Source organism: Hylaeus anthracinus, unplaced genomic scaffold (assembly GCF_026225885.1).
Source record: "Hylaeus anthracinus isolate JK02 unplaced genomic scaffold, UHH_iyHylAnth1.0_haploid 0, whole genome shotgun sequence".
NCBI lineage: Eukaryota > Metazoa > Arthropoda > Insecta > Hymenoptera > Colletidae > Hylaeus > Hylaeus anthracinus.
In genome coordinates, this window is record NW_026533254.1 from 1,256,909 (window position 1) to 1,274,364 (window position 17,456).

The 17,456-nt window shown below is 31.4% G+C and overlaps 3 protein-coding genes and 1 long non-coding RNA gene across 9 annotated transcripts; 2 read left to right on the forward strand and 2 right to left on the reverse strand.

Moving 5' to 3' along the window:
• Nucleotides 1-4,836: 4,836 nt before the first annotated feature.
• Nucleotides 4,837-8,983, forward strand: LOC128894423 (uncharacterized). Its single transcript, XR_008461555.1, has 3 exons — nt 4,837-4,976; nt 7,748-7,958; nt 8,066-8,983. It is a non-coding gene; the product is annotated as an uncharacterized LOC128894423 (long non-coding RNA).
• LOC128894103 (uncharacterized) lies at nt 4,915-10,238 on the reverse strand. 2 transcript variants are annotated; one of them, XM_054155698.1, is made up of 3 exons: nt 10,098-10,238; nt 7,706-7,870; nt 4,915-7,005 (listed from the first exon to the last, which is right to left on the reverse strand). In XM_054155698.1, exons 2-3 carry the CDS (start codon nt 7,838-7,840, stop codon nt 6,658-6,660), a joined length of 483 nt encoding a protein of 160 aa, XP_054011673.1. In that variant the 5' UTR covers nt 7,841-7,870; nt 10,098-10,238; the 3' UTR covers nt 4,915-6,657. The 2 variants fall into 2 exon arrangements, with proteins under 2 accessions (XP_054011673.1, XP_054011587.1); XM_054155612.1 differs by having other exon boundaries at nt 7,706-7,904; nt 10,098-10,235.
• On the reverse strand, nt 9,161-15,375 carry LOC128890586 (ubiquitin carboxyl-terminal hydrolase 1). Of its 5 annotated transcripts, XM_054149528.1 has the most exons (10): nt 15,036-15,375; nt 14,823-14,967; nt 14,572-14,597; nt 14,218-14,397; nt 13,911-14,149; nt 13,607-13,836; nt 13,038-13,543; nt 12,779-12,971; nt 12,140-12,694; nt 9,161-11,946 (listed from the first exon to the last, which is right to left on the reverse strand). In XM_054149528.1, exons 4-10 carry the CDS (start codon nt 14,384-14,386, stop codon nt 11,886-11,888), a joined length of 1,953 nt encoding a protein of 650 aa, XP_054005503.1. In that variant the 5' UTR covers nt 14,387-14,397; nt 14,572-14,597; nt 14,823-14,967; nt 15,036-15,375; the 3' UTR covers nt 9,161-11,885. The 5 variants fall into 5 exon arrangements, with proteins under 5 accessions (XP_054005503.1, XP_054005591.1, XP_054005414.1 ...); XM_054149616.1 differs by lacking the exon at nt 14,572-14,597 and having other exon boundaries at nt 14,218-14,389; XM_054149439.1 differs by lacking the exon at nt 14,572-14,597 and having other exon boundaries at nt 15,036-15,374.
• Nucleotides 15,376-15,563: 188 nt separating this feature from the next.
• LOC128893886 (uncharacterized) lies at nt 15,564-17,425 on the forward strand. Its single transcript, XM_054155244.1, has 3 exons — nt 15,564-16,017; nt 16,099-16,277; nt 16,381-17,425. The coding sequence occupies exons 1-3, from the start codon at nt 15,838-15,840 to the stop codon at nt 16,679-16,681; spliced, it is 660 nt and encodes a 219-aa protein (XP_054011219.1). The 5' UTR covers nt 15,564-15,837; the 3' UTR covers nt 16,682-17,425.
• Nucleotides 17,426-17,456: the final 31 nt, after the last annotated feature.

Below are 17,456 nucleotides of genomic sequence, written 5' to 3' on the forward strand. Positions count from 1 at the left end.
TACACAAATAAAATTGGATTAAATTTCGCCAGTCTATACAATTTTATTAAAAAAAAAAAAAAAAAAGAACTTTTAAGGAAATATAGTGGGACAAAATGATAGCACATTTAACTTAAAATTGTGTATAACAATAAATCAACGAATGATATTTAATGCTTAATATCTTATGGTTCCTCCTTTACATTTAATAACAGCCATTATTCTCTTTGACAAAGATTTATAGAGTTTGTTAATAATTTTTTGCTTTAATTGCTCCCAATCATCTTGAATACATTTTTTTAATTCGGCAATATTTCCAAATTGTCTGCCATTTCCATATACAGCTCGGACAAAATTTCCCCAAGAATTTTCAATAATGTTAAGGTCGGGTGACCTTGCTGGCCAATTCTAAACGCGAATTTTTTCTCGAGAAAAGTATTCTTTTACTACTTTTGCAGTGTGTACTGCGACATTATCCTGCTGAAAAGTAAACTTCTCTCCAGCAATTCTGGTGGCGTACGTGTTTATTTGTTCCTTAATCAGTTCCAAGTACATTTTGCTATTCATTTTTACTGTTATAAATTTGATTTCCATTTTACCATAGTACCCGATACCGCACCAAATCATCATACCAGCACCTCCCATTTGCCGACGACTCGAAAACTGTTCCTCTTTTCGCATATCGTGAAAATAGTAACTCAGACCATCAGGTCCATCTAAGTTAAACCTCTTTTTATTCGTAAATATTATTCTTCGCCATTTCTTTCGCATATAAATATTCTTTTCCGCAAATTGTAATCGATTCATCTTATGTTGCACAGTTAAACAAGGCTTTTTCTTCAAGTAGTAAAAGAATACTTCAATTTTCTTCGTGTTATGTATTTGCAGTTTTGCAACACACGTCTCACATTCTTTATATTAGTGTTTACACCAACACCTTGAGCTATTTGCCTTGCAGTCATCTTACAATTTGATGCTGCTCTCAGTATTGCACGTCGTTCCTGGGCATTTAGACTTCGCGGACGTCCACAACACTTTTTTTTTACCATAACTTTCCGAATTTTTCAAGAAGTTCATTATTACTTCTCGACTTCTATTCATAATTTTTGCTATTTTTGTCACTGAATATTGTTCTTCTTTCAATTTTATTATAGTGTCAATTTCACACGCGTTCAATCTCTTTCCGCGACCCATTTTTGCATAATATTTCTCCTTTTTTGAACAAATATACCACACGAAATAATATCACGGACTTTATTAACTGTGTTCCGGGGTTGATGTTCGCAATTTGCGAGCTTCAGTGTAACTGGAAAGCGTAGATTTACTACATGTGTTACCATTTTGTCCCGCTTGTGAACAATAAAATTTACATATTTTGTGTTAGAATCCTGTCGAAGTATATGTTGTGGACGATATTTCCTAAATTGTATACACAGACATGCTCTGAGTTATCAGTAAAAGAAAATATGTATCTTAATCAGCTTTTAACACAAAATATTTTTGTCCCGGAGTGTTCGCAGGGTGTCAATTCTACAACAAATTTTCAACAAAAAATTACTCTTAGACATTTTCTTTGTGTCGCCTTATTCCCGAGTATTTTCACTTTTAATTTTTTTTCTGTGTTTTAGACTTGACACTCTTTAAACGGCCATAACTCCACTAAATTACAGTGCAAACTTAAAAATCGGTACACCATTCGAAAGAGCGTTAAATTTTCCATCTCTCTGATGTAAAATCAAAATTTATTACGTAGGTTTAACAAGTGAAAAATTAAGTCAAACATTACATTGAGAAAATTTCAAAAAATTTGACTTTTTCTGTATTCAGTTTTCGGTTTCAAAGTCATAGCTGTTTGGCGGGCACTCTTCAGGAAAAACTTCCTCGAAATCTCAGCTTTTGAATGGTATTGTCAACAAAAATTAAACGCTGGTATGTTTAATTGACATCAGTCCATCGTCAATTGACATCATGCGTATGTCCGAACTTATACGTAGACACCCTGTATATTACACAAGGAAAGGCGTAATTAATTTGGAACCACGACGTACTAGTCAAACATTTGTAGGTTTCCACCGTGAATATTCTACGATAATATAACGACCTCCATTATACGTTTATGTTTTGTTTCGTGTTCTTTCGAAAGTTACGTTATGCTTGAGTAACATATTATATTTTATTTTGATAATCTACACTAATTTATGCTAATATTAGGAAGAAGAAGAATTGTTTATATAGATTTGCTACGATATCTGGTAAGTAAAATAGGCTAGGTTTTATTTTGAAAAAAATAAATTTTCATTTAGAAATCTCAATATTTATCAAAGTTGTGTCAATACGAGATATGGATTGAAATATGTTGATTGCGAAAAACAAAATATAGTCACATACCGACTCATGAAGAAACACGTGGATGTAATGTCAATTGAAAACGAACAATAAAAAAGCAAAAAATATATATATACATGTCGAATAAAAAAAAATTAAAAAAATTAAAAACAATAAATAAATATGCATGTCGAATCGAGTAACCTCCTCCTTTTCGAAGTCGGTTAATCAAGTAACCTGCTCCTATCTATAAGTCGGTTAAATAAAATAAGGATATTTTCAGTAGAAGTTTTTTCTTTATAACTCAATTCAAAGATAATCCGTATGCCATTTTTGATTAATTTTGAACTATTCATTAGATCCTTAATTTAAATAATTCTGATTATTCATACTTTTGCGAATATCTCTGAAACCTAAAGAGATAAATATTGGGGAAATTTTAAATGCAGGTTTTCAACATTCTGGAACAACGTAGTTATTTCTGATTGTTGTTCCACTAACAGATTAGAAATATATTAGATGTAGAGATAAATTCTACATCTTCACATTTACATAATTACTTTTAACTCTAGTTTAAATAAAAATATTTATTAATCACTTTGTTATGTTATCAATAGACTGCGGATCTTTATGCAAAATAAAATCTTCGCGAACGTGCCAACAAAAATTGAACCTAAATAGGAATTTATTTTATTCTACGAATATTATAACATAAACTTTACTTTCAATCTTTTCTATATTCTTGCATATTGTTTGCATTTTGTAATTTTTTGCACGTTCAAATTTTCTATAAATCCATAAAGATCCGCAGTCTATTTATCAACCTTCATAGTAACGAAGCACACAAATTGCTTCACAATTTAGTTTTATCACTATACGTGCTCTCTTGGAATGTGTGACCAAGAAATAATTAAAAGATTGACTGCTTTTTCTTCATAAATAAATGGTAAGTTTACCTTAGAAAGGCACAGAATTAATTTCTACACATAAACGAGGGTCGACTGTTACCTTCTCGCGTTTTTAAAATTCACGGGCGGAGTGCAGTTGACAAGTTTAATTTATCGTCGGGGCTTGGTATATATATGTCGATGAAATATTTTCCTTCGCAGTTCGAGGTTCGTTAGAACAAAATTGACATCGGAAAATGGGTAATTGTAGTCGACGGTCGAAGAAAAATGATCGTGCCTCGAGATACGTTAGCGAAAAATACTTCCTAGACACAATACGTAATTTTGAATCGCGCAACGACCTCCACTGGCTCGCAAGCAAAGGAAATAATCGTTGCTCCAGTTGGAAGCATGCCAGCGAATGTAGCTCCTTTTTAAGTTCGCCCTTCGAGCGTAGCCTTGACTTTCAGTCCGTGAAACGTGTACCAGTACGTAGGTATCCCCCCAGCAGGTACCTTGCACCTGATTCGTAAGACATCGTAACTTGGACATCTCGATACTAAAACTAGTTTGCCGAAAATAACCACGGAAATTAATTCACGTGCTACGTTTAACCCTTAACAATCACGCTGACTCTGTAATGTGACCTACCAGCAACTCCAAACCGTTTTTGGGGTACCACTGGTTCAAATTAACAAGTTATATTTTATTAATAAATGTTGAGATTTGCATTTTATTTGAATTTTTTAAAAATGTTTAATTTGTTGGAATGATTTAATTTCGAATTCTATAGGTTTTTGTAATTTGTCATAGTGTGGTATCTTCAGAAGAAGTCTCCATATTCCAAGTATCACTCGTTTCGGAACTTCCATATTTTTTTTTTCTTTTTCTGATTTTAGATAAAATACATATATATATATATATATATATACCTTAAACGTTTTCGTCATAAATACTAAGACTTTATCGCTAGAGATCTTCAGTCTCCTTTCAAAAGAAACGTAATACTAATTAGTCTACTATCATTGCCAGAAAGGTAGACGTACGCAGATCGGTTTGTAATACGCGGGTAGCTATTTGCCGACATTTGTCCGCAAAGGTTAACGGGGTTATGGCAGTGACGTCATCGGTGGGAAAACACTCAAGTTTATAGTGAAAATAGTGTCCACTGTTGGTACTAAATTACGCCACTAATAGGTGCATTAAATAATTATTCCGAAAAATGTTACATTTAGCATATTAACCAATATATTGTAGTGTTATAAAGTAATGCATCGTATTAATCATGCATTTTTTATACAAAAAATAGAGAATAAATGCTGAAGGTATCGGTGGCTCCCATCTTACGGAATGGTGGCAACTATTTTCATTAGAAACTTGGGTGTTTTCCCACCAATGGCGCTAATATCGGCAAATGCCAGCCCGCGTATTATAAAGCGTCTAAGCAGTTTTACGTTTCTTTTGAAAGAAGAGGAGATATCTTTTTTTAGCGATAAAGTCTTAGTAGTTATGATGAAAACTTAATATTTATAAGCATCTTAGTGAGTGGTGAGCTTTCAGGATGTACCCAATGTCTCATTAAAAAAGGTTTTACAAGTATCAATTCCATCAAAATACTTCATTATTAAAAAAACGGTGATTGATAATGTAATTACAATTAACATTTTTGGGACACCCAGTATGATTGTAAGGTAGAATTGCGTATAAATAGAAAGTTCAAAGGTCATCGTATAAGTAGAATATATTTTCCTTTTTCAATAAATTTATCACTCAAACAGTACAAATGTAAGTATACAACACGTTTAAAAAGTAGGCAAACCTTCTTTATACATAAAAAATACTGTGCAACAGTTGCATCAAAATAACATGTAAAGATGTAAGCGATTCAACGGTAGTCAGTCTAAACTTTGCTTTACTCTGTATTAAATATAAATTGTGATACGAAACTATTATAATTATAGAAATTGCAGTATCTATATGACATTATATTCTTTATCGGATGTATTTTCAACAACATAATTATCTCCCGCGTCCAGAACGCATTTTATGAAGAAAGTATATCAACTTCTTACGTTTATCGTTAATCACGTTCGAAAATAAACATCGTTCGACGTTTACATTTTATTTTCGTTGTAAGGATAAAGACACTTTGTTAAACATTTTTATAAAAATGATGTCGTTGGGGGTATTTTTAAACGTACATAAGTAACGAACAATGAGACATCGAAATAGTACGTCGTAGTAGATTAATTATAGCGTAGAAATCGATGAGTATGTGATTAATACTGCACAAATCGCGAAGGTTACGACGTGATTTACAGAGGCACGCAAGTATGTTTCGAGGTAGGCACGTTGTGAACTTGACTTACAAGTTGAAATAAATAACTGTCTTAACGTATCAAGTATCGATTACGAATCTAGTTTCGCGTATTAATTTTTTGCTTTTATCGTATTTCGATGCTATTAATTTTGTAAGAAAAGTGATTGTAATTGATTAGAACAAAATACATTTATTTAACATTAGAGATCACGGTTTTGGACGGGTATTAAAATACACGGGTACACGGAACACATGTACCGTCTATTAAAGGATTAAAAACACGGGCATTTTTAATAAACGGGTACCCGGATATCGAAATACACGAGTACGCATACATCGAATTATCTATTGTTACCCGTGACTTGAATATTTATTTTAACTAGTAAATAAAGTTCTATAAATTACAGTAAAAAATTTATTCTGTTATATTTATTCTTCTTGTGTTTATATTTTTTTTATTTATTTATTTTACTGCATATCAATTTATTCAAAATTTATAAGGATCATTATTTTAGAATAATGGCTTTGTTACATAAAAGTTTGTATATAAAAATAATTGGATACTGTACCCGTATAATTCGATGTATGCGTAACCGTGTATTTCGATGCAGGTATACGTACCTGGATATCCGTGTATTTCGATACTCGGGTACCCGTGTATTTAGATATCCGAGTGTCAGTGTATGTCGATGCCCGGTTACCCGTGTATTAAAAATACACGTATTAAAACACGGATCCATTAATTACCCGTGTACCCGGGTATTTCGATACACGTAAAGTAGGGATCTCTATATTAACATACTTCGTAGGGTCTACGATTAAACGATTGAATATAGTCAGTATTAATTATTGAATCGATGTGTCCCGTCGTCAAGTGACTATATAGATGAAAGATATCTATCAAAACTACTTAGAAAACTAGTCGTTGTAGGAATAGGTACTAGCAACGCTACGTTGAAAAAGAAATCTATTATTGGTAGTCAGTACTTTAGAATGTTACCAAATCGCACGCAAGACATTCTGACGTATTGTTTTTTTCATTGTAGTCCAGACATTTAGATTGATTGAGAATGCATTTTCAACAGATTCTTAAATTCCGTAAGTACCGATCTGTCGGCGCGAATGTCGTTATAGTACAGAATGCAACTATTTCTCTTTCTTACGTTCCGAATCAACCGTTTGCTTTGTCATCTTTGCATCAGCGTTCAATTGATCGATACGTTCACTTTTCGAATTTTCATCCCCTTGAACTTCAGTAATATTCACACCATCCTCCTTTGTTTCCTCGTCCTCCAGAAGGTAGTCCCAGTCGAAGGACTTATCACCACTATCGCGCACCTTACTCAATTCCCTCTTCAACATCTCCAGACATTCCCTGCGTTCTTTCCATTTCTCTGCCTGCACGGGATCCACCTTGACATCTTCGCCACGCGTTTCTTGCTCAGATTTTTCTTTTTCTTCGCATTCCAATATGTACTTCTCATAACTCTCAACCTATGGAGAAATTCTGTTTTATATATTTAAACATTTTTCAACGAGAGAGTGTAAATCCACGACAGAAAACTGAAGATATTTTCATTTAATTAATAATCAAAACATCGATGATCTCCTATGTACATAACGTTTGTATTTCATTTGATCGATTCATTCTTAATAAATACATACATTTACTTGAAAGACTTACATTGTGCCGACGGTTTTTAAGATATAAATGAAACAATCAAGTGATTTTTCAATTTAACTTTTCTACCCCGTGTTGAATGTTTTTGTTAGAAAATGTTTCGAGTGAAAATCTTTATTGTCATATTCGAATCGAAAATATAAATAATATACCACATTAAATAACGTAAAAATGAAAAAATCCACAAGATTAAATATTAATGGTGAAAGCCTGACTTCCATAATCCAATAAATGACCTCCCCATAGAAAATGTTAAAGGTTTGAAGAAATAATTCTTTAAATTCAATTGAAATGAAATTTCGAATACATGCAATGAAAGAGAACATTTTTTGAATTATACATGATAAATTCTTTCCGAGAGTAACTTTTATATAATTTTCTACACTTTAGTATAAAATCATATTGAATTACATTTTTCTCAAACATGCTCTAATGGTGTTAATAAATTGAATCGATTTAGTCGTTAGTGCGGAAATATGATCCTAACACATCTTTCGTAAACAATTTAAGCACCTTATCTTGTAACATACGCTGTACATCGTTTTGCCTTTTCAGATGACGTGGTAGCCAAAAACACGCCTGAATGAGTCGTAAGAATATCCAAACGGCTCCAGCAAGAGCCAAGTACGAACAGGCAGTGAACACCATACTTACAAAATCGACCGAGATCTGTTGATGCTTCATATCGATAATTTATTATTTTCGATTGAATCTGTAATCAACGAAATAGTATAAGACCATCCGCAATGTGAATTCAATTTAAACGGTAAACATAAATGACTATTTCATATCTATTAATAACATAACTTAACTGACAAGGTGCACTTTGGGAATTATTTTCAAAGAAATTAATGCAAATCGTGACTTTTTCAGTTACTTATTCGGGGCCTAAGAGGCTATTTAAGGTATTTAAATTACTATTGAAATTTTATGGGGCTGAAATATTTCTCACGCAAGAAATACTAAAATTAAAAGTAAATTAACCCTTAGCGCTCGAGTGGCGCCTCTAGGGCGACACATGTAATTGAAAGGCGATTTTTTGAACGTACAATTTCAATTTTACTTATATCAGAATACAGCTAATTATTAATTGAAATAATAATACATTGAGTCGTGAATGTTCGTGGATGTTTCCTTTCCAAGTAGAGTTTTTGGTTTTACAGAAATTTGTTCTAAAAATGGGATGGGTTTGATTCTATAGAAAAATGCCTCGAGCGCAAAGGGTTAATACTTTCGCTAATTAATGATATATTTTTATAATTTCTCTTTATTAAATTTTTCTGTTAAGATCATCCTATATTTTTCACTGCGTAATCATAGCCCACGTAGAGATGAGTTCAATGACCATAAAGCTTCACGGATAGAGAAAAAACATTTTGTCGTTTCAATTGAGCCGATTTCTAATGACTTAATATTACTTGTCAACTACTTACGTTAATAAATGACTGTATTTTATCATTTGAAAAATATTGACAAATTTATTTCAAGAAACATATAGCTTATCGTGATGTACTATCGATACTGTTACGTGAGAAAAAATAAACTAAAGGGACACGAATTTTAGCACGCTTTTTTATTTTTATTTTTATTTTTTTTTATATTAAAAAAACGTCTGTCAAATAAATCGAAAAAGTAGAAGAATTTCAGAGAATATTGTTAAGTGCTAAAATGGGTCTAGTTCGATGTGATATATAATAAATCCTGAATTATAAACAATAAAATAAATTGGTATACGTAATAACTGCTATCACAAATATATTTGTAATTACTGAAATAACAATGAATGATCAAACTATAAAAAATATATATATAATAAAATTCTATAATGAGTATTATATAAATATATGTATGTTATAATAATTAATAGAATAGATGTATAAATTTGTTATTACGTTTATTCATCTAGTTTGAGCATCGTTAAAAATGTAATATATAGTATGTATAAGTGAGGAAATAGTGAACAGTGTGAATGGTGAATTAATAATTTAATTAAGAACGAATTCGAATAGAATGTGATCGTACATGATGCATGTATAACAATAAACATCAACATTATTGCGACATCCATTTACTCGTCGACGAATACACTGTGAACGTATTGATTGCACTTGCTTCGTTACAACGACAATTGTGCATTATATATTGTGATGTTATATACTTCCGTCAGTTACAAATTCTTCATTAAGAATTCGGGGTCAATTATGAGAATCGATGATTCGTGTTCGTACGAAATTGCGAGCAGTTTTTAAAGGACACATAAAGTGTTTTACACCAAAATATACACATTTAATAATGTTTATATATTACACTTACCATATCAGTGTACAAATTGACGTTAAATTGTTATTGTTGAGTAAATCGCAGGTACGTGGTTTATTCGGAAATTATGTAAATAAACAAATGAATTAATTCAAGTAATGATCAGCATACGATAAAAATAAATGTATAATCCATATATATATGGTTTCCAATATTGCGATAGCACTAAGTGTGTCAACGATTACGTTTGAAAATCGATTTCACTTACAACTCCCCTGATTTCGGAAGTGCACTGCAACCGTTGGACATTGAATACAAATTTTCGAATAATAGAATATTTAATGTTTCGAAAGAATAACTGAAGCGATAAATATTTATTAATACGATCGGAAATTTCCTTTTGCTATTTCCGAGTTACGTTATATTAATAGTACACATTTTTGTTCATATCATGTAAAATGGTTGTACCGTCGTATGTCTATACTCAATTTACAATTTGCGATGATCAACAATGAATAGAAAATAAATATTAAAAGTATCGTTGATGTTCTGGGTTTATTTGAATTCCGTTATTCGCAACGCGCAAATTTCATTACTTTCGAGATCGCTAAAATTGTTCATTTTTCTATTTGCTTAACAAACTTACCTTGTTAGAGAAATAGTAGTGCGATCATATCCAATGTGAGAAAAATGACTAATTACAAAAAAAAAAAACGGAACCCGAATGCGAAGCGAATAGAAAAGTAGAAGAAACTACGATATGTCAGGCTGACAGATAAAACACGACTATCCACTACTGACCCCTATCGCGACAATCAATATATGGATATAGCCACGTATGATTAAACTGACATCCTGACATTTTACAAATATTTCAACGCGTACAGGACTTTCTCTATAATTAATAATTCACTGTTTCCTCTACTGCTTCACTCTGCCGTTCTTTGATAACAATTTCCTCGCATCTTTGCAGTTACTTTATCAATATATAAATGTTTATCCTATAGAACATGTAATGATGATTGATTTTCGCATATACAGTGATGCTTTGATAATACTACATTACAAACAAATGAAAACAATTTGTATTAGATTTCCGTAATTGTAAAGGTTTGATTTTTAGATCGTTACACTCGTTTTTTCAATTACTATCATTTCGAATACCATTACTCTCGATAAACCTTAAAATACACGATGTTGTGACTTTTAATCTTTTCTTCAAATACTTAGAATGTAGACATGTAAAAACGATAGTATAGAAATATATTTACGATTTAATACTATCAAAATGTTGAAGATGTAATTATGAAGAGAGATTCGGTAATAAAAGTTGATTGTTTAATCGTTATCATGAATTAATGCAGGTTCTGAATATAAAAGTAAAATATAATTAATACATGATTTAAATGAAAAGAAATATTATAAATAATGTAAATGTAAAAAGATGACAACTGTGACATAAATTTACGTTATTAATATAAATATCATTGTTATACTATCAATGAAGTTTGAACATACCTACAAGCTAAAAAAAACAAGGAAATAAAATGAAGAATACACACTTTTATGTTTAACCGACTTCGAAAAGGAGGAGGTTACTCAATTCGACATGTATATTTTTTTTTTTTAGAGATAAGTTAAAAATAAACTGCTCCACGTCCAACAAACATTAATTATCTAAATACAAATTGACATCTTGTGGTACTGATAGCAAGACTTGAATAGCATCGTCATTTAGACTGAAGAACTTATCGCATATCAGAACTTAACTACCAAATTCTAATCTTCAACAAGTTTCCAATACATAATTTATTTTCTAGGAAATTTATACACGCTTACCTAAGCTCAATAGAATACATACAGAGTAAACAGATTTGGAATGTTTGTGACATCACAGAACAGCCATTAGCAGAAAAAAGAGGCCCAATGCACTTTTAGTTTTAACATGTAACTCTTTGCGATCAAATCCCGAAATATTCGTAACAAGAGTGTTTTATCGTTGCGTTCAAACCGCGGAGTATTCCCAGCACAGAAGATGAAGTGAAACTTAACACTGCTCATCTTAGTAGTCGTATCAACATAACACGAAAGTACCATTTTCTTCGAACGTATTTTGGAGGGATAAGTTTTTCAAAATTTATTGAATGTTGAGAGCTAGAAACAAATTCTTCAAACGATAAAAGCATTAGAAATAGAATTAGGAAAATTAGCAACTGCTTAGGTTACATTGAAGTTGAGTTCAAAGACTATTTTATTCCAAATACAGAGACTTCAGTTAACCCTTTGGATGCCAGGCCGATCTGCGTGGTGTGTGCCGAGTGCCACGGCCGATACACGGAGCCTTTCTATCGGTCCGTGGCATTCTTCGCATAGAAACCGTTGCCATCCAAAGGGTTAATGAATCTATCATAAAATTCAAAAAAAGAATCACATTTTATAACTTACAACCCAAAAGACCGATGAAGTGAAGACTTTGCATCAACGTATTGACACACCTATATGTAAATCTATATAAAATATGGGATACCATGATAATAAATAATATGTATACAACTTTTTCTTTTTTTAAGCAATAATTGACTAAACGCGAGCTATCCAAAAGTAACATCCAACCAGTACGACTATCATGCTTGCGTTAGATACGACCGTAAAGAGTTAATACATTTTTATGAGGAGAAACCTGCTTACGTCATAGACCTCACATAGAACAGAAGGTAAGGTGTAGCAGAATTTCGCGGGTTCGGTGCTAATTTATCTTCCAATTCTCGTAATGGAATTACATGCACTGCTTCATCATCACATTCCAACCAAATACTAGAATGTTTGTGACGTCGAATGCCACAGCAATCCATACTACGACAACCAACCCTGATTAATTGTTCCTTAGTTTCACTAACACTCGGTTTACTTCTGAAGTATTTTAATATACCGGACGTTTTGTCCGATGAAGATGAGTTTGTACTTGTACTGCTACTACTCTGAGCAGAAGTTTGTCGCTTACTATCTCGATCGCACTGGAAATACTCTGCGAATGCTGATTCATCCGGTAAACGGGTGTAAGCAACATAATGACCAGCTGTCATTGTTGCACCCTGGTGCATAATTACAGAATACAGTTTGTACACGTGTCGAGATTCTGATCTACCTCCAGTGATTCCATGATTTTGATCATTGATACATTCTTCACAAAAACATTGCAAAGTTAATGGTGTCGGCATATGGTTATTAATTTTTTCCATTGACCTAAGATGATAAAATATATATTATAATTTATTATAATCTTTGTTTTTCAACTTGATCGGAAAAAAAGAAAATAGATAGTTTTACCCTGCAGCAGTGGAAAATCTTTTCAACTGCAGTATAAGAAGTCTTGGTAAGGATGGAAAACATACAGCTCTTCGCGCTTCGTTATATTGAAGACAACTAGCGCACCAATATTTATCTCTACCCCAAAGAAGTTCACTAGTAACTACCGCACGTTTATACACTTCGCTACTATCCATTGATCTTAATTCTTCGTCTACAAATAAATATGCTTACATTCTACTTACTGCTGACTGTTTCATTTAAATACAATTAACATTACCTGTTTCGTTCGATCGGTCGATATCGATAGGCACACATATATCGCAAAATGTTTCTTTTCTTTCTGTAACATGTTCACATTCAAGGCATGTGGTTTGCAAAAGACTAACTCCTTCAAAATCTTCAGAAATAAAGCATTTTTTGCTTTCTGGTCTACGACTACTAATGTCTCCGTTACTTTCCAAAAATTCGGCGTGACCGTTTTCAAATGGTCTAGATGATGCGGATACACCATTTAAATTCGACTGTACAAGACACGATGAACTTCCTATTGTTGTTATCTTCTTTTTCTTTCTAGGTTTGCAAATACTTCTCTTACTGGAATTACTATTTTCTGACTGTAAGTCTGATAAATGTTCTGTAGAGAAGTCTCCGTTATTTTGCCCAAACTGACTTTCTCTATGCCTGACCAACAATTGAAATGTTTCCCTGATGTTATCAAGCAAACATACCAAGAGTTCATGAGCATCTTGCTGTTGATTTCCTTCAAAGATAGGATTCACATCTCTAAAAAAAGAAGTAATTAATAATATGCACATATCTAATTCTTCCTTCTACTATAATACATACCTAAGAGCTTGTAAAAATGCATCTGGCTGATAAGGTTCACTGTTTTCTCTTGCTTCGGATGCGCGTAATGCTATAAACAATTCATGTAGCTTTTCAGTAGCTATTTGTATTCTATGTTTGCCAGTATCTCCAGAAGACCCAGCCAGAGCTAACAAATCTTTACTACTCCAACTACGACTGCCGCTCGATGTAAGGGACATGCCGGTCCTACCCAAAGATGATGATTTCATCTGTTATAAAAGAAAAATATTTTCACCGTATATAATTTAAAAAATGCACATTTCTCAAGTAAAATAAAACTTACTTTAGTTTGAAGTTGTTTATCGTTTATATTAGACAAATCAGTGGCTAAATGGTGCAAATTATGTAGGAAGGATGGTGCAAATCGTAAAGTATATATCACACTGTTTAAGAAACACGTATTTCCTAAATTACACAAAGTAGCTATTCTTAATCCTTCTGTACCACTATTTGATACATCGTAGCTTCCATCCTGATGATTGTTTAGCTGATTACGATAGCCATTCAACATTTTGCTTGTACCTTTGCAATTAATAAATGTTAAATCTCTTATAACTCAACATTAATATAACAAAATATAGTTTACATACTATATGTAAAAGTTTCTCTGTTCAGAAGGCTGTCCTTAACCGATGTTTGTGGAGCCTGAGAGACGTTGTTAGAAATTGTACGTTCACGGCCAGAAAGGGATAAGCAAAATTTCTTTCTAGGAGGAACTGAACGTTTATCCGCGTCTTCTTCTGTATCTAATACTGTCATTTTCTGTTAACCTAAAAGAATAATAAACTTTAAAGGATCATTGTAAATGAGAAACAAAAATTACTTTTTCTTTAAAATTACTTCATTCGATATATATACATGCATATACGTATACATATAAGTTTATGTATGTATATATACATATATATACTTCGATAATATCATTAAACTTGAAATGACATTACGTTCGTGATCATTTGTACTCATCGTTCTAATTAATATTACATAAATATGAAGATTGAGTTTGAAATGCATTTACTCACGTATTGTTCGGTAGGGAAGTCATGGAACAAATGAGTTTGTTATTAACCTTAGTTAATAAAAAAAATTCTGTATATACAATAAAACCACAAGATATTCTTTAAATAACGCGAACTACATTTCTACTGATGTCACACGAGACAGTTTTGTTTAACAATATTGCAGTAGCCATTACCCGTTACACCTAATATCATAAATTCCTGAATCGCGTTCATGTGCAGTTCACAATTTCACATTTATATAGCTTTTCCTTTACTGTCACACTGCTGATTGCCGTCACAGCGTTCCACCAGAATCCGCTACGAGCGTTGCATTTGCGTCTGAAAATGGACGTTGGCTTATTAGCTATGACCAGCTATTACTATAAACTATAACAGAAATCTCCTACCTGATCCAACCATCAAGTATCGTATATTTAATAGGTCAAAAATACTTTCACGTCAAGTGGAACTTTGAATAAGCTTAAAAATACTTTCACTAACACAAAATTCTGTCAAATATGTCATTTGATCTATGCCAAAACCATACGAGTTTACAATCCTTAGCATGGAATAAATTCTTTCATTTTTTCATGTATTTCATTGCTCATACATTGTATGTCATACAAGTTGAATTGAATAAAATCTAATTTTATTTGTAAGTATTTATTATTTATTATTGAGACAATACGATCTAGTAACAAAACCACATGATTTAAAACAGAATTTCATTGGTTCACTGAATTTCTATCCCAGAGTGTATTAGAAGTATAGTAGACCAATAAATATATTTTTATTTGTATTCATTTATTAGATATGTATTATTATACATAAATAAGTAAATCAGGTGGTTTTGTTTTTCAGTTTCCATTTTTATTGAACAAAGTAGATGTAAATGTTTATATTTATACTATATAATATATATATATATATATATATTAATAAAAATGTATTTAAACATAGTTATGAAATAGAATATGAACATTATAATGTATTCTAGTCCACTCTCTTCGGTTTCTTTGTTTCTTTTAGATATGAATGAAAAAATGCATTTTACTGCTATGAAGTTATGAAGTTACTTATTCTAGGAATTTTGTCATGCTGGTTGAATTGTTTGGGGATATATTAAAAGCGGTTACATGGACGTTCAAAATATCTAATAAGTTCTACAAAGTTCTGCAAAAAATACAGAGGAACTAATATCAGTATTATATGATGTGTTCTAATTATTTTGAGAAGATTACATTTCAAGCTCGGCAACTTGACGATGGTATTGAAAAATTAACTGAGACATGGAGACGGCCACAAGTTATAATCGGACGCTTTGCAGAATGTACCGAAGAAACAAATTCTCACATTGAAGCAGTATGGAATATTATAAAAAATACACAGGTTTTTGGGATGAATTAATTTATTAAAGTATAATAACTTGATAGATAATGTGTAATATTCCTTAATGTGTTATCATATTAGGGGGGAATACAGAAAATTTTATCAGAAAGGAAAGAATTCGAATCACTGAATTCAGTATCTATGGAACAGTTTCTCAAAGAAACAAAACAGACATATGAATTATTAAAAGAACAGAGTGATAGCTTGGAGACTGTCTTAGCAGAATATGGTTATCATTATGAAAATGACTCTTCAAAAAAGTAAGTTTTTATTCGTTTTATACTTATATATATATATATATATCAAGTAAGTTGTATATATGGTTATTCAATATTCTGACGATGTATTATTTATATTCTACAGAATAAGTATGAATAATAGCAGCATGTCTAATGAGTACATATCAAATGACATGAAACATTTACAAGTTGAAGTTACTCCCAATATTGATTCGCATTACAAAGCAAAACGAGAGTATTTAACAACACTGTCATCAAATGGCAGTTATATATCACAATCACTGGCAACACCTGTAGATAATAATTTAACATTATTCTCAGCAAGTACTCCTATGACTAATAAGGATTATACGTGTACTTCATTTAGAGAACGCCCAGAAGAACCAATTTATTCTACACACTTTTACAACATACTCAAGAAATGAATTTAAGAGTGGTGTGTTCTTTACATTACACTCTGTACAATCTATAAATAATTCTATATATTTTTTATAAACATTTTTATAAATTCATTTGTTAAATATTTTTACTTAATATACTAATATACCATAATATAACCATAATATACTGATATACCATATTTTAATATAACCGTAAATTAAGATTCATCAAAAATGTGTAATAACTTTATAAACTTAAAAGATGTAACAAAATTTAAAAATAGAAAGAGAATTAGCTATAACTAGAACAAGATATGTAATTAGAATTCCATTGCAAATTATAGGATAAGAATATGTGCATACAAGTCTGTTCTCACATATTCAAAGCGTGATTAAACTGTACATAAATTAATTTAGAAAATTCTAACTCTAGTGTTTCTGGTAATATTTTTTAGATGTACTGATAATATATTTATTTATTACAAATGGTTTAGTATATAACAGTATATGTTGTATCACATTGCGAGTTCTACAGTATATGATCATATATTATGCAAATTAGTAGTAAAATTTTGATATGAACAATATAATGTACAACATATTATATATTAAATTCTTGTACGTACGTAACAATTGATACAAAAAAAGCAACTGTACCATTTATTCTAATAGAATTTTTGTTAAAAAAAGTTACATATTCGTTTTTCTAACTTTACTTTAAATATCACACTATTATAAAACCACTTCACAGACTTCAATGAAATGCTCAAATACAAAACAGATTAAAAATTTGTACGGAATGTTCTTTAAACCTTGGTTT

What these genes read in the sequence shown, in the direction of transcription:
- LOC128894103 (XM_054155612.1), bottom strand. Translation starts at nt 7,876, where the DNA reads ATGAAGCATCAACAGATCTCGGTCGATTTTGTAAGTATGGTGTTCACT. An exon ending in AGCGTATGTTACAAGATAAG is followed by an intron (nt 7,006 to 7,705) that starts GTGCTTAAATTG and finishes ATTTCTCCATAG; the next exon opens with GTTGAGAGTTATGAGAAGTA.
- LOC128890586 (XM_054149616.1), bottom strand. Translation starts at nt 14,386, where the DNA reads ATGACAGTATTAGATACAGAAGAAGACGCGGATAAACGTTCAGTTCCT. An exon ending in CAGAGAAACTTTTACATATA is followed by an intron (nt 14,150 to 14,217) that starts GTATGTAAACTA and finishes TTAATTGCAAAG; the next exon opens with GTACAAGCAAAATGTTGAAT. An exon ending in GCATTTTTACAAGCTCTTAG is followed by an intron (nt 13,544 to 13,606) that starts GTATGTATTATA and finishes TTCTTTTTTTAG; the next exon opens with AGATGTGAATCCTATCTTTG.
- LOC128893886 (XM_054155244.1), top strand. Translation starts at nt 15,838, where the DNA reads ATGATGTGTTCTAATTATTTTGAGAAGATTACATTTCAAGCTCGGCAA. An exon ending in ATATTATAAAAAATACACAG is followed by an intron (nt 16,018 to 16,098) that starts GTTTTTGGGATG and finishes TTATCATATTAG; the next exon opens with GGGGGAATACAGAAAATTTT. An exon ending in GAAAATGACTCTTCAAAAAA is followed by an intron (nt 16,278 to 16,380) that starts GTAAGTTTTTAT and finishes TATATTCTACAG; the next exon opens with AATAAGTATGAATAATAGCA.